Raw genomic sequence first — 14,404 nt, 5'->3', positions numbered from 1 at the left:
CTAAACAGTTCAAATAAATAGTGTCATTCCTGCATTTTGAGACTATTCAATTACAGAAGGAAAAGAAAAAATTACCCAGCAATACAATGCAGTTATAGCATTTGAACAGCTACAAAACCAGAAAGAGGGAGATTGATTTATTTTTTTTTAAATTAACACTGCATTACCCGCATTGCAGGATGGTCAACACAATTAGCAGGAAGCTTCAAATAAAAAAGGGGTGGGGGGGTGGAAAGTAAGTCCCAAAAATATTTAAGAGAGCAAACCTCTCTGCATGGGTTTTCTGAGGCTCATTGGGGAAGATCTGAGTTTATTCTGGTGACAATAACTGCTAAATCATATCAGGACACAGCACAGGCGACCCCAAACATCTGATTCTATTGTCCTGCCACACAAGCAATCATTGCCTCATTACCATCACTACTAAAATCCACTGCTGCCATCATCAGCAGATAAGTTGATCCCTAACATCCTGCTCTTTTTTTTTTTTTTTTTTTTTTTTTTTGCAGTGCTAATTCATCAGGTTGAAAGTTTTAAGGAAATCTTACCCACTTGAGTAAATCATTAACTGTACTTCTTAAATATTGTATTGCTTTAGCATAAATGTTTCTCACTGAGTTTGCAAACAAATTATTAGAAGGAGAGGGAAAAGTGAAAAACGTCCTTAATTTCTACTTTTCTCACCTGGTTTTAGTATTTCAGAACTCATTGAAATATTCAAACCTCAGACTAAAATTTAATAAATTCAGAAAAGGAAATTTTGTGGTGGTTTTATTGGTTTTAAATCTGGAAGCCAAAGACCCCAAACTCTCCTCATCCTCTTTCCTTCCCACAAACCTGGCAGGCTCTCCAGGCTGAGCAGTGGCTCTCCCTAGAAAGCTTTTCAGTGGAGCTGAAAGAACTGGACAGAGGCAACTCAGGTTTTCCCCGTTCCAATTCAACCTTTATTGAAAAAGCATCTCTAAGTGTTCTGAAAAAAATTCATTTAATTCAATAGTAACTGCCATTTAATCCATGCTTCTATACAGCACTTAAAGGTGCTTTTTACTTGCTTCTTTAATATATATATAAAGAGAAAAAGATATAAAAGTCTTCTTTTAAAAAGTCTGATTAAAAATCAGTTATCTATGCACTGAGGGTAAAAATGTATTTCTGAAGCAATGATTTTGAGTGTTTTTTCTAGTTTGCACAACCTCAGTTGCACCAGGGCGCTACAGTAATTCAAGAAGTCATCACCATGCCCTGGATAGGAAGAGCCTCAGGAGCAGGTTTGGGCTCGTGGGTGCTCTCTGGGGTACCCAACCAGCAGCTCAGCCCCAGATTTGCTGGGGGGATAAGGGAGCAATGTCAGTCCCATCCCTTCTGCTGCAGAGGGATCATTCCCAATTCTGAGCTTGGGAGTCCAAACCCAGCAGGATTTTGAGCTGTCCTGAGAGGCCCTGGAGCTGGGATACCCATCCATGTGTGTGTGAGAAATAGCCACTCACTTTTCATAAATTTAGAAAGGTTATTAAATATTTTCAAAAATATAACAGAAGACTGAATAGAGAAAATGTCACGGCTCAGGGAGCAAAGGATTTTCCCCACCATGTGCTCATCCACACAATGGAGATTTCACCTTTTAACCCTTTAGCCCTTCCCAAAATTCTGTCCATGGACTCCTTCTTCACTGTCCTGTGGTGGAGATCACTTCCTCAAATCCTGATTGGAGTCAGATGTCACAATAGTGACAAGCCAACCCTCCCAAATATCCAAATGCCGGCTATCCCTTGATAACAACTCAGGGGGTAAAAAAACTTTTCTTAACCTATTTCCATGATTTTGTCTGTTAATGGTGAGAGTCAATCATCGTATTACTCATCTATCACACATGCAACACCCCAGTTCAAACGCAGCATTTCCAGACGAGAGAAAAAGGCAGAACAAACTTGAGTGATGCCAGAATGAGGTGTAAGATCCCACCCAAAACCTACCTGACTCCCAACTCAGCACCACTTCACCAGGGATCCTCAGAGCATCCTTTTTTACTCAGGGAGTAAAAAAACTCTTCTTAACCTATATCATAGTATTTGTCTGTTAATGGTGAGAGTCAATCATCATATCATTCATCCATGACACGTGCAACACCCCAGTTCAAACGCAACATTTTCAGACCAGAAAAAAAGGCAGAACAAACTCAAGTGATGCCAGAAGCAGGTGTAAAATCCCACCCAAAACCTGACTCCCAACCCAGCACCACTTCACCAGGGATCCTCCAGAGCATCCTCACGTGCTTCTTCCCAAGGCTCGAGGGACCACAGCTGCCCTCAGCATCACCAGCCACCCCGTCTGCAGGCAGCCATTCATAAAACCAGAGCCCAACAAAAGACACACACACCGAGACATCCACACACACCTCTAACCAGAGAAAGACCATCTTACTCACTGCTCTCTCCTTCCCACGCTACCTCAAAACACTCATCTGCTGAAGCAATGCGCTGCTTGGCCGGCAGCCAGCTGGAAGCCAAAAGGGGCTTTTCCTTTCCTGCCGCTCAACCTCATTCAGGCACTTCTTGCTTGTACACAAGGCTATTTATAGCTGCTGGCGAGCACCCAGGAGCAACCCAACCGCAGAGCTCCAGCGGTTCCAACAACAAAAAGGAAAAAAAAAATAGAGGGAGAAGAAAGAAGAACCTGAAAATAATTTGAAAAAAAAAATTGTAATATTAACAACAAGAAAATAAACTGGAGCGGAGCCGGCTCGCTGTGCTGCTCCTGTGGACACTGAAGTGTGTGAGAGTGGTGTGAGGGAGAGGGAGAAGCTCGGATGGGCTGATCCGAGTTAAAAATAACCCAGCCAAAAAAGCCACCGCAGGGAAGCGTGACCTTTACTACTACTACAGGAGGGAAGCACGCTGCACCCTGCGCCTGCCTCGGAGGGAGAGCTGCTCCACGAGGCGAGGGCTCCAGCAAAAAAGAGCGGGGAGAAAAGGAGATGGAGGGAAAAAAAAATATATGCAGCAAGAAAAACAGATACTGGATTAAAAAAAAAAAAAAAAAAAAAAGAAAAAAAAAACTAAAAAAAAGAAGGCAGTTTTTTTCAGAAATGTTCCGTTTTTCTCACCTCCAAAGAGAAAAACTCTCATTCCTTTGCACACATCTCTGGAGGGAGTGAGAGAAATATGGTTTTTTCAGAGGAGAGAGTGACTCTGAAATATGGGTTTGTGGTCAGAGGAAGAACCAGCTTCATTTCTTGCAGATTTTGATGATAATGATGATTATAATATTAATAAAAATAATAATTACAAACACCATATAAAATATATAATATAGATGTAATATATACTATATATTGCAATATACCCTTTATTATTGTTATTGTTGTGGTTGATGTTATTATTGTTGCTGTTATTATTATTACTACTATTACTATTATAACTATTATTATTGTTTTGGAAGGAAAAGGCAGTAGAGAGGCTGCAGTTTCACTCTGAGGCAGAGCAGCTTCTCCTGGGGTTTTGGTCCTTTCCTCTCTGTTGTGACATCCCTGGAGACAGAACATGCATTGTATAGAGAACACTCAAAATTTCTTCAGTTTTGGGGAAGAGTGGCAGGAACTGGCAATTGTGTGTACTGAGCAAGAGTGTGCACATGAGAACAATTAAATACATTATAAATTGGCCATTTACAAAACACATCACACCACAATAAGGGTGGAAAATGGGGCAATAACCCTGCAGGTCAGTGAACATCAGACCCCCTCCTCTTCCCTCCCACTCCCCTATTTTTTCCTCCCCATTCAAATGAAAACACTTTGATTTTGCCAAGACAGGTGTTTCAGGTACAGATTGAAAACTAATTAAATCATATCTGCAGCTTGAAAACTAATTAATCCTTTATTCCCTATTATAACAGATAATTACAATGTGTGATAGGAAACAACTTGTCAGGTTTTCTGTTCAAAATCCTTGCATTTCATGGAAAATAAAATGGGGGAAATGGTTAAGGGACCTCTCCATTCTTCTGCAGGCCACCAAGGGAGGCTGGTAAAAAGGTTGATTCTTTTGGATATGGCATAAACAAAAATTAGTTATTGAAAACAGCTTGGAGAATTAAAGATTTTTGGGGTGATTCTTGTTCATTTGAGTGTACGGTCAAGATGTTACTGTGAGAGTTGAACCCTCATGCAAACAAACAGCAAAATAAAACATCTGTAATTAGAATAGCAAGCAGGGTAGGGTTCAAATTTGACATGGACAATTGAGATGCCCCTTGCATCGTCTCTCAACACTTTTTCCTATTCCAGAGTCACACAAAGCCAATAATTCAATGCCACCAGGAAGGTGAGAAAACAACCACATCCATCAGCAAAGGCCCCCAGAATCTACCTGTCCCTCCCTCAGTTTCTCTTAAATGCTCTGGCATCTTTACTCCCAGAGCAAAGTAAAAAACCATGATAGTGCTCAAAGTTTCCATAACCCCTTTGTAAAAAAATTAAGCTCCCAGTTTTGCTCTGCCCTTAAAAAAAGAAAACTGAATGGATCAAAATCTATTGGATCCAAATTCTCAAAACCATAATTCAAGAGATGAGGGTTTTTAAGGTCGTGATGCACAGACTGCCTATGAAGGGTCTAGAGAAGAAGCAAATAAAAATAGTTATATAATAGTTATAATAGTTGATCTATTGCCGATATTATTGAAAGGTGCTCCCCAAGATCTGTAAATCCTTAGTAAAAATGTGGATGGCCCAAAAGCCACATTGGATGAAACCAATCAGGCACTAAAAAACAAAGTCATTCCAAGAGATGAATAAAATGTTATGATGTGATTTGCACTCAACCGAAAGCAGTGTGGAGCAAAACCACCATGGATGGCCATTTTCCACAAAAAAAAATGAACTAATTCCTTTCTTTTTGTTTCACTTTTGCCTTCTCTCCCACCTGCTTGCTATTCTGCAAAACTTCATGGCCTTGATGCAGCTCCATGTTGTCATTCACCTCCGTTTCGGGGAAGCCACAAAGAACCAATGGCAAGCAATCCTGCTCATTGCTCCTTTTGATTTACATCTTGGGTTCACCTTTTTATTTATTTTAGAAACAGATTTTTTCTAAGGAACACAAAAGGGACAAGTACCTTCCAAACTGCCCAGCTCCCCACTAATTCCACAAGGGCTTCCCCTCCAAACTTCTGCCACTTCCTCCAACGCCCCCGAGCAGCGCTGCAAACCAACCGCTGCCACATAAACCAATCAGAAGTACAGTCAAGGTGGTTTTCTTTCCAAAGAAACTCTCTGCTGCTCAGGAAAACCTCCAGAACCTTTGGTAGCTGGCAGCAAGGAGAGGGATGACACAAGCAATTAGCATCACAAAGATCTTCAGCACAGTTCTGGTGCCAAATGCACTTATCAGAGAGTCCCTAAGCAAGACATGCTCGGGAGCCCTCGCCCAGAGATTGATTGAGGCTCTGTGTACCCCTATTAATGAGGTTAATTAAAAGCTGTGTTACCAGCAGGAGAACTAAAGGGTGTGAAAATAACTCAAAAGGGCCTTCTCCCCTCTTCCCTTCCCAGGGAAGGCGTTATCCAGCCTGGTTTGCCTCTTTCCACATGGGGATGACCAAAGGTCCCACATCCAACAGTGGTTTTAGATCACACCTCATCCCAGCAAAAAGCATCCCCCACCACCAAGGCATCCAAACTCCTCCTAAAGCAGCCCTCACCCTGCAAGCCACAGCCTGCCAACCCCAAAAATGTCAATACATCACCCAATTTCACAAGTGATGATGTGTCACAAACAGGATGAATAAGTGAAGAGATTTGAGGAGGGGGAAGCAGAAAGAAAAGAGGGGAAATGGGTTTTAAATCAACACAATTAATGGGTTTGGTATTCATTCATATATTAGATTAGCAGACTCGGAGGCAATTAAGCATCCTTGATATGAGGATGCCCCGTGGCAAAGCTTACCCTGCTCCCCCTGCCATTTAGTAGCTTGGGATGGAAGGGAGGGAGGAAATTCCTCAATTTTTTTATTAGTTTTTTTTTATTATTTCGTGTTAGAAAAAGATATTTCCAAAGTTTGCACAACTCGTTAAGATACTAATTTCAAACTAATTCTTTGCATTTATCACTTTCGTTTAGAAAATGGAATTTTAAGTAACTAAGAAGCTAATAGTGTGTATGAAAGAAGAATATTAGAGAGAAATTAAACTCTCCACCTTATTTTGCCTACACCAATTTATTTCCTGTTTTTCACCCCAACCCAAGCCAACACTCTTCTAATAATATTTAGTGAAACCTATAATGGAAAGAAGTGTTTCTTCAAGCATTAAATCATCTGAGGACACTTGAACTGTCCTTTCATATATATCAGAGCCTATAAAAAAAAAAATCTCATCCCTCCACATACTACTGGCTTCATTTTCATCACTATTGCCAGTATCTCATGGACCTTTCTACCCATGTGACAAAAACCCCTTCCAAAGCCACTGAAGCATAGCTTTGGGGATGGATTTGAAATATAGCTGAGGTTATCTCCCAGCTTTGATCACTTGAGCACAGCTCTCCCTCCAATTTGGTATTGCTTAATCCCCACCAAAATCCTAAAGCTGTTTCTCACACAAACACTCATTTCCTACTCTGTCTGTAATTAAGGTTGTAATGGAACAGTCTGGCAGCACTTAATGCTGTTTTTATTAATGCTGTAATGACTCAAGTTACAAGATATTGAGCGATTTTCGTATTTTTGCAAATGAGGGTAAGGGTTTCCCCCACTGCTGCAGGGTTTCTTGTTCCCATATTCCTACTCAATGGATCATTTAGATTCCAGGGCAACAAAGGCATTCCTGAGGAAGGCACAGCCCTAAAGACTTGCCAATTGAACTATATAGTCTGGGCACAGAGAAAGAATTTTTCAAAACTAATTATATCATAGCCTTCATTTTTTCTGGTGACCAATTGGGTCCCAATTAAAGGGTCCTGACTTTCTAAATCAGCACCAGCTCTTTATCCACTGAATATAAACCCCTTTAAATTGATACCTCTATTTTTCAGTCACTGAGGGCACTGACAATACTTGCAAGACACTGACCCAACATCTTGCTGTTATGCTGAGAGCTACTCAGTGGCATCTCTTTTGGTCAGTAGTAACAATATTTTCTTTAAGGAAACTTTGAAGTGGTTTCAGGCAAGTTACAAGACATATTAAAAATGACACGCCATCTGCTTCCCAATGTGATGTTTTGCATTGTGTAACTAAACCAATTCAAGAACTGAAGTCTATTTGACATCTAATTAGTGTGTTTGGTAGCCTGATCACTTGTAGATGTTCTGGAGGGAAAGAAGCACTCTAACAATCTTGGTTTTTTTTGTTTTTTTTTTTTTTTTTTTTTTTTTTTTTTAAAGAAGACAACAATTAAAAATAATTAGTCACAGAACTGCTTTTCCTTCCTAAATATTTTCATTTTTCCCATTTAGGAATCAAGACATATGTTTCTACCATGCTACCCTCTATTTTTGGTAGAATGTAAATCTAACCATCCTTTTTTGGGCACCACAATCACAGAGCTTTATCGGAGCCCTGGAAAAGGGAGAGGAACCTTTTCTGGGTTTCAGAATGAAAGGATCAATCATCAGCACCCAACACCACACAGCCCATGCCAGGTCATCCCTTTGCTTGCTCAAGTTAATGGTATTCCCCAGGAAATGCATGGTCAGCTCAGGAGTGATTTATCCCAGCAGGGGAGGACTAAGGGATAGAAGTAGTAAGCACAATCCAAACAGAAACAAAACAGCTCATACCAGAGCATTTAAAATTCAAAGTCTACACTCCAGCTTCCAGACTGCTGCAGCTTCCTCACAGGTTACCCCAGCACGAGGGGGAAGAATGCAGATGGCAAAATATCAAAGCAGGCCAAACTCAAAATCAGAAGGTGCTGAGATGTGCCCATCACGGATGGGGATGTTCAGATTCACCTATCCATTGGGAAGGCATAGGGAGAAATAGATAAAGAGCATTTTACAAGGGACAGCCTGTATGGTGGTCATGCCGAGGAGAAATGACGTTTTTTCACACATGAGTGGATGATGGAGAGGGAAGCACACACAGCATCTCCAGAAGTGTGTCAAACATGCCTTGTGGAAATCAAAGAAGACAGTTTCCAGTGCTGCAGACTCACTGCATGCTCCATATGTGGATACACGCCAGAATACCAGCTAGAAAATCAGATTCCAGCATCAGCCATGAACAGCAGCACTGCAGAAGCACAGGGCATTGCTCCACACACCATCCCTCCGGAAAAAAAATCCAGAGGTTTTAACCCATGGCAATTGTGTCAGGTACACTCACATCCTGATGGATCAGCTGGGGAAGTTCATGACAACATCTCAAGCCTTTCCCAGGAGCAGCCACATCCATCCCACCTCTCTTTGGACACAACCCCATCTGCAGCAGTCTTTGCCCATAACCCACATCTTCTGCAAAACCCAAACCTGCTTGGAGCTATTTTGAATAGGAAGGGAAGATAAATGAGTGAGAATTAAAATTAGGCATGAGTAACACTTGGAGGGAGGGTCAGATCAGGTGACTCCCAGAGGATGTTGTTCCTGGAACAACAGCTTTGTAACCTTCATCACCTCCTACAATGAAATACGACCACTCTTCTGGCCCGTCTTGTTTTCCAAGTTTTATTTTCTATTGTTCTGTAGTAAGCAACTGCCTGCCCTTATCAGCACTGTCCTGGTGCCACTTGTTTTCCTGTTACCTTCCCTTGTATCACTCCAGTTTTTCAGCCATGCCTGGACATGCGTTTGGAAGATGTCATGAGTTTGGTAACCTGATCTAACTACCGCCTTCCCAAAACTAATCAGAAAGAAGTGGGGGGCAAAAAAGACCATTTCAGCTAGTTAAACATGCTGCTATCCAAAAAAAAAAAAGAGTTGGAAGGAGACAGGGGGAATTTTCTAACTTTCACTCAGTGGCAGAGCAGGGCTGCTTTCAATGTGCCATATTGACTTACCGCTGCTGGAGGCACAATAAAGGCAGCCCTTGGAGTCAATGCGGGCTCCCGCGGCTCTGTGTAAACTCCGCTTAAAATGTATTTCAAGGAACTTGATCTATTGACATGGCAACTGTGAAAACTTGAGGCCATTTGAAATTTAAATAGCATTTCTACCCCTCTGTAAATGCCAGCCGCGGGGTGGGCCCCACGGCCCTTGTGTGGAAAATGCTTTCACTGGAAGACATCTCCCCCAACAGAATGCCTCCAGACACAACTGCTCTCCTCAAAAGCAGCCAGCACAACTGATTGGGACCCTTTTTAATGCAAATTCATATTATTCTGTTGGGGAACAGCAGGTGTTCAGCCATGCTTTCCTTTAAAAAATTAGGACCTTGCTTGCCTCCCCCCTCCTTCCTGCACTTGGCTCTTGGGACTGCTCTCACCTCGGCACACACTTGGGTGCCTCCTGGGCTGGGAAGTGCAAATCAGCTCTACTGAGGAATGGGACAGTGTGTGCTACCAAGCAGTAAACATCACCTCTATTAAACAGGACAAAACCCCACAGAAGAGTGCTCCAAACCTTCCTGCTGTGGTGAGCACACGTCCTCTTCCCAATGGTGTGGCCATCAAGACCCAGTGTGACAGAATGTGAGGTGAAAATACAAGGGAAGCACTTGACAGTCAGTATTTGGTTTGACTTATGGAGCTGGCTACCAGGGGCCTTACCAACAATTATGCTCCATGAGTAACTTTAGGAAGAATGGAAATCCTTGCTGAGTATCACAAAGTCATTGTGGTCCTTATAAAAGACATGAAATTGCCTGCCCATGCAGGGAGCACAAAGTAGCCCCAGGAAGGTGCCAGGGGATGGTTATGTTATGGAATTAAAGTGGTATCCAAAGGTCTGAAACAGAACAAAGCTCTCAACGTCACAGGGACCATCAAAAAATGTGTTGATGTGGTGCTTCAAGGCACGGTGAGCCTGGCAATACTGGGTTAATGGTTGGACTCCATGATCTTGAAGGTATTTTCCAGTCTTAAGGATTCTATGATTCCATGAAGGGTTCCTGCCCTTCCCCCCTCTCTGCTCTGCCACCTTGTCATTTGCAATTTAATTTGAGAAGAAACAATGGAAAGGGAGAGCAATCGAGATAACAACAGGAATCCACCAGACAGGCAGATAATGTGATCTTACACAGGCACCACCTAAAATTCATTTGGAAAGATCCCTTATCACCCTGTGGAATTTTATCTCCAGGATTCTTTGAATTATCTGAGTAAATCTAAAGGGCCTTTTTCCTACTGTGTGTGAATCCTCTGTAGGGTTCTTGGGGTCCTAAAGAACAATTAAAAGAAAGAAAAGCATCTTCATGGACCCATTTAAGGAGCAAATGAAAGAGCTGCTGTGGGCACCCACAGCAGAGCCAGATAAATGGATGATTAAGGCCAGAATCATCCAAGTGACAGACAAAAGTACCACATTCACCTAAGTGACCCGGGATGGAGCTTGAAAGATGAGGAAAAGGAGTTTAAAAATAGATTGTGTGATATTGGGGATGGAAGACATGTTGGAGGGGAAAAGGAAAGGCTGGGGGATAGAAGAAATGAGGGATGGCTGGAGTGTTTGTGGGTGGAGAACTTAAAAATAGATTGTGTGATATTGGGGATGGAAGACATGTTGGAGGGGAAAAGGAGTGTTTGTGGGTGGAGAAGAAAGGCTAAAGGAACAAATGCCAGGAGCCTTGACATCAGAGAGTATATACCATTTGTCCACCACTACAACTTACTTTAAAAACTAAAAAGTAAGAAAAAACAACAAAAAGGGTAGAAATTCATGCCTGACATCTTCTACTCAAGCTTCAGCTAAACCTGTTATTTGCAGTTGAAGGCACCCATTAAAAAAAAGTTACACAACCAATATTTCATCTGGCCACTTAGAAAATACTGCCACTTCTGTCTGCTTCAATAATAAAGGAGAAGAGTGATAAACCAAAGTGAACTTATTTCAGCTCTTCAAAGTCAAAACAAATCACGAAACCTGTGGGAATATTAGGCTAACCTAAAATTTCTAATTTGAGACCCCTTTAGTTAAGCACAGTGTTAAGACAGACATCTGAAGTTATAAAATCACAAGACACCTCCAGCAAATTTGCCACTTTTTATTGCCAATAATGATCACTGTCTCTATTATAGGCTCCAGTTAGGACTCTATTATGCTGGGCTCTTTATAAAATACAATCCACACCATTAAAAATCTACCTGCCCCTCTTATAGCCGTTGGATGATACAAAGAAGAATAGCTAATAAAGATTTGAAAGAAGGCTTGAAAGTCTTCTCTATATTTCTTTTTGTGGAATATTTTAATCAAACAGACCATTACTCAGTGGTTATAGCTGCAATGCTTTTTAATTATTTTTATATAAGTATATATATAGATATACACACGCATATATATATATATATACATACATATATATATATATATATATATATAAAAAATTTTCCTTCATTTGTAAAAAGCCCAGGCAGGTCCTCTTTGGAGCAGCTTGATGTAAATAGACAAGCAGAGCCCACAGAAGCAGTCCCAGCAGTTTAGCAGAAATGTAGAACACAGTCTGAGGAATTCATCCACCAAGAGCTGCTCACAGCAGTAACACTGAACTGACAATCAAACATTCAGTAGCGAAAGCTGAGATGGTTTTCCTTTCTTCTCAGCCATAGAGTCATAAAGCAAAAGCAGGAATATGCTGATGCAAACTAACTAGTTTTAAACTACACCAAACTTTTAGCTCTTATTTTCCACCAAGCAGTCAATTTCCACTCATCCACAGCTCCACTTTAAACTATTCTTATTGCAGCAAAACCATCTCTGTAATGGCACAGCACTTCTGAAATGAGAAAAAAAGGCAACAAAACTAAGTAAAAAAAAATTGAGGACATACAAAAGGTTATGCTGCTAATAAATACTTTTTGAGATGAATGGATAAAGAGCATTTTCAGTAATACCCTGGTCTGCCAGGAGGATGGCTTCTCCTGTGACCAGCATGCGTGCAAAGGATGAAGAAGGAAACCCAGATTGCCAAAGAGAAACCTGGGAAATAAATGCAATATTGAAAGAAGGGGTTTTACAATAAATGCAAAAAACGTGGGAAAAATACTTGTGTTCCCATCATTTCATATGCCTGGCTAAATATCCTTTAACAAATTAAAAGAGACGCGCTGAATCAAAGTCAATGTCAAAGCACAATGCCTGACATTTGTTTTTCAAAAATTAGTTATTGGCAGCATCTAAAATGCACTGTCACACCAGAATTACAGCCATATAATTCACTTTTTAGCTGCTAAGAAAGAAGGATAACAAAATGTATTGGGCAGTCACACCATGGTTCATATTAACAACATTCCTGACATCTGAAGTTGCTTCATTCTGCCTTTGGCAGAAGTTTGGCATTTCATTCTTGAAGTTGTATAATAGATACTTTTGATTTGTGACTGAATGGAAGATTATAATCAACCTTGGGACATTCACTCACTCATGGAATAAAGCCACTCATTCCACTATAAATATTTATAATTTTCCCCACATTTGTTAGTATAATTAAAGAGAATGAAATTCAATGCAACAGTTGGGGGAGGGAGGGAAGTAAAACCTGTTATTTACAGTGTCCTCTAAAATTAAATGTATAGACATTAATTGCTTATTACACACACACTGTTATTCAACCAGCACCACACAGAGAAAACCGAGCCAAAGAGAGGAGTCTGCTGCTTAGAAACACCCTGCAATAATTTGTCCCAACCGGTCATTCAGACAAGAACAGGCACAGGGCATCTTGTTCACTTCCATCTGTGCCAGCAGCCAATCCAAGAGGCCAGGGCAGCAGCGTGGTGTCGTTTTACACCGCAGCACCCCCGTGAGTGACTCTGCAGTGTCAGGTGCCACCAGCCCGATTTAGGAGTGTTTTATACCACTGCATCCCAAGATAAATTCAATTGGCCCCGTTATCACAAGATATAAACCACCTACGAGCACCTGGCAGAAACACAAGGGCACAGAGGTAGGGAAGTGAGGGTTGTTCCAGCTCCATCCGTGATGCTGCTCCTCTGGTGGAAAATAAATTAAAAAAAAAAAAAAAAAAAGAAACCAAAAAATGCACCCATCACCTGGGTACTGAATTTGCAGAGGTAAATAAGAACCTCACCACAAGGCCAGAAATTCAATGTTTACACTGCAGTCCCCAAGGAGAAGCTCTGGTTTTCAAAAGGGTCAGATATCTTCACTTAGAGGTTTTTAAAGGTCCTCTTCAGTGAGAAGAAGGAAGATTTTATTCTGGTTGCATCGCCTATTCATTCCTTCTTTAATAATACATGGTTCTGTTAAAAAGGGCAGAGCACTATTTTTAGACTATCCCATAACATATAAGAAAGCATCAGCTAGGGGATTTTTTTTTTTTTTTTTTTTTTTAAGCCTGGTACTGTGAAGGTTTGGGAGTCTGCAAAAATGGGGCACAGGTAGGAGTTGGTCTCAGGTTGCAGGGGAAGATTGGCAGGTTAGGTGAGAAAACACAGAAAATGTGTCTAGCTTTCTTCAACTCCTCTCAAACCTGAGATGTGCCGACAGAAAAGTAGGGAGAGAAAGAAAGAAAACAAAACCACTGAAGTGCTATTGCTTGGAAACCACCTTAATGAAAGCCACTGCAGAGTGTAAGATACTGAACATTCCTTGACAGGGAAAACAGGCAAAGAAAATCCACACAGCCACTTCTACCTGCCCTCCACTACAGAAATAGCTGGATAATAACAATTTCACAGCTCAAGACGTCTGCAGGATCCAACACCTCTCTGAATCTAAAGACAGAAGGAAACCCTTCTGGAAGCATCAGCTTTGAGGCAGGAAGATCCTTCTTTACTGCTACTGCAAAGGACAAAGAGCTTATTGGAATTAAGGGATGTCTTAGTCCCTTCTCAATGAAATACTGGTTCTTTTTATTTGCCTTGTTATAAATAGGCTTAGATTTCTTTTCTTTCTCTCCTCTCTTTTCAACACAGTGCAGAGATAGTTTCTAAAGGATGGTGCCTATGAAGAAAAGAAAAAAAGGGGAGGAAGGGGAAGGGGAAAAAGAAGAGATGGAGGGGGAAAATGGAGCAAAAAAGGAAAATAAATAAAAAGGAAAAAATAAAAAGTATTTTTGCCGTTTAGCAGTGAAACTGAACTCCTGCCTTGGGATTTGATAAGCAAGGCTGAGTTCAACTGATAAAGCCCTGACTCTGGGCACAAATGTAGGACATCCAGACCAGGCCCTACAGCAGGATCACATACAAAACAATACACGTGGAAAAGGTCACTGATCCAACCTTTACTCATTAAATCCTTCCCAGAGCCCAGCATAGTTTGCTTACTGGATATAATGGCATCCCTCAAAAATGTGT

At 41.1% G+C, this 14,404-nt stretch overlaps 1 protein-coding gene across 1 annotated transcript in view; it reads right to left on the bottom strand.

The window, feature by feature from the left end:
• Positions 1-14,404, bottom strand: part of ACVR2B (activin A receptor type 2B) — a 97,972-nt gene that overhangs the window by 58,674 nt on the left and 24,894 nt on the right. The window contains exon 2 of the mRNA XM_041408619.1: positions 14,270-14,275. Within this exon, the coding sequence (XP_041264553.1) occupies positions 14,270-14,275 (6 nt within the window). The remainder of the gene's footprint in view (positions 1-14,269; positions 14,276-14,404) is intronic.

Source organism: Onychostruthus taczanowskii, unplaced genomic scaffold, assembly GCF_017590055.1.
Source record: "Onychostruthus taczanowskii isolate IOZ18803 unplaced genomic scaffold, ASM1759005v1 scaffold3, whole genome shotgun sequence".
NCBI lineage: Eukaryota > Metazoa > Chordata > Aves > Passeriformes > Passeridae > Onychostruthus > Onychostruthus taczanowskii.
This window is presented reverse-complemented; position numbering and strand designations above follow the sequence as displayed.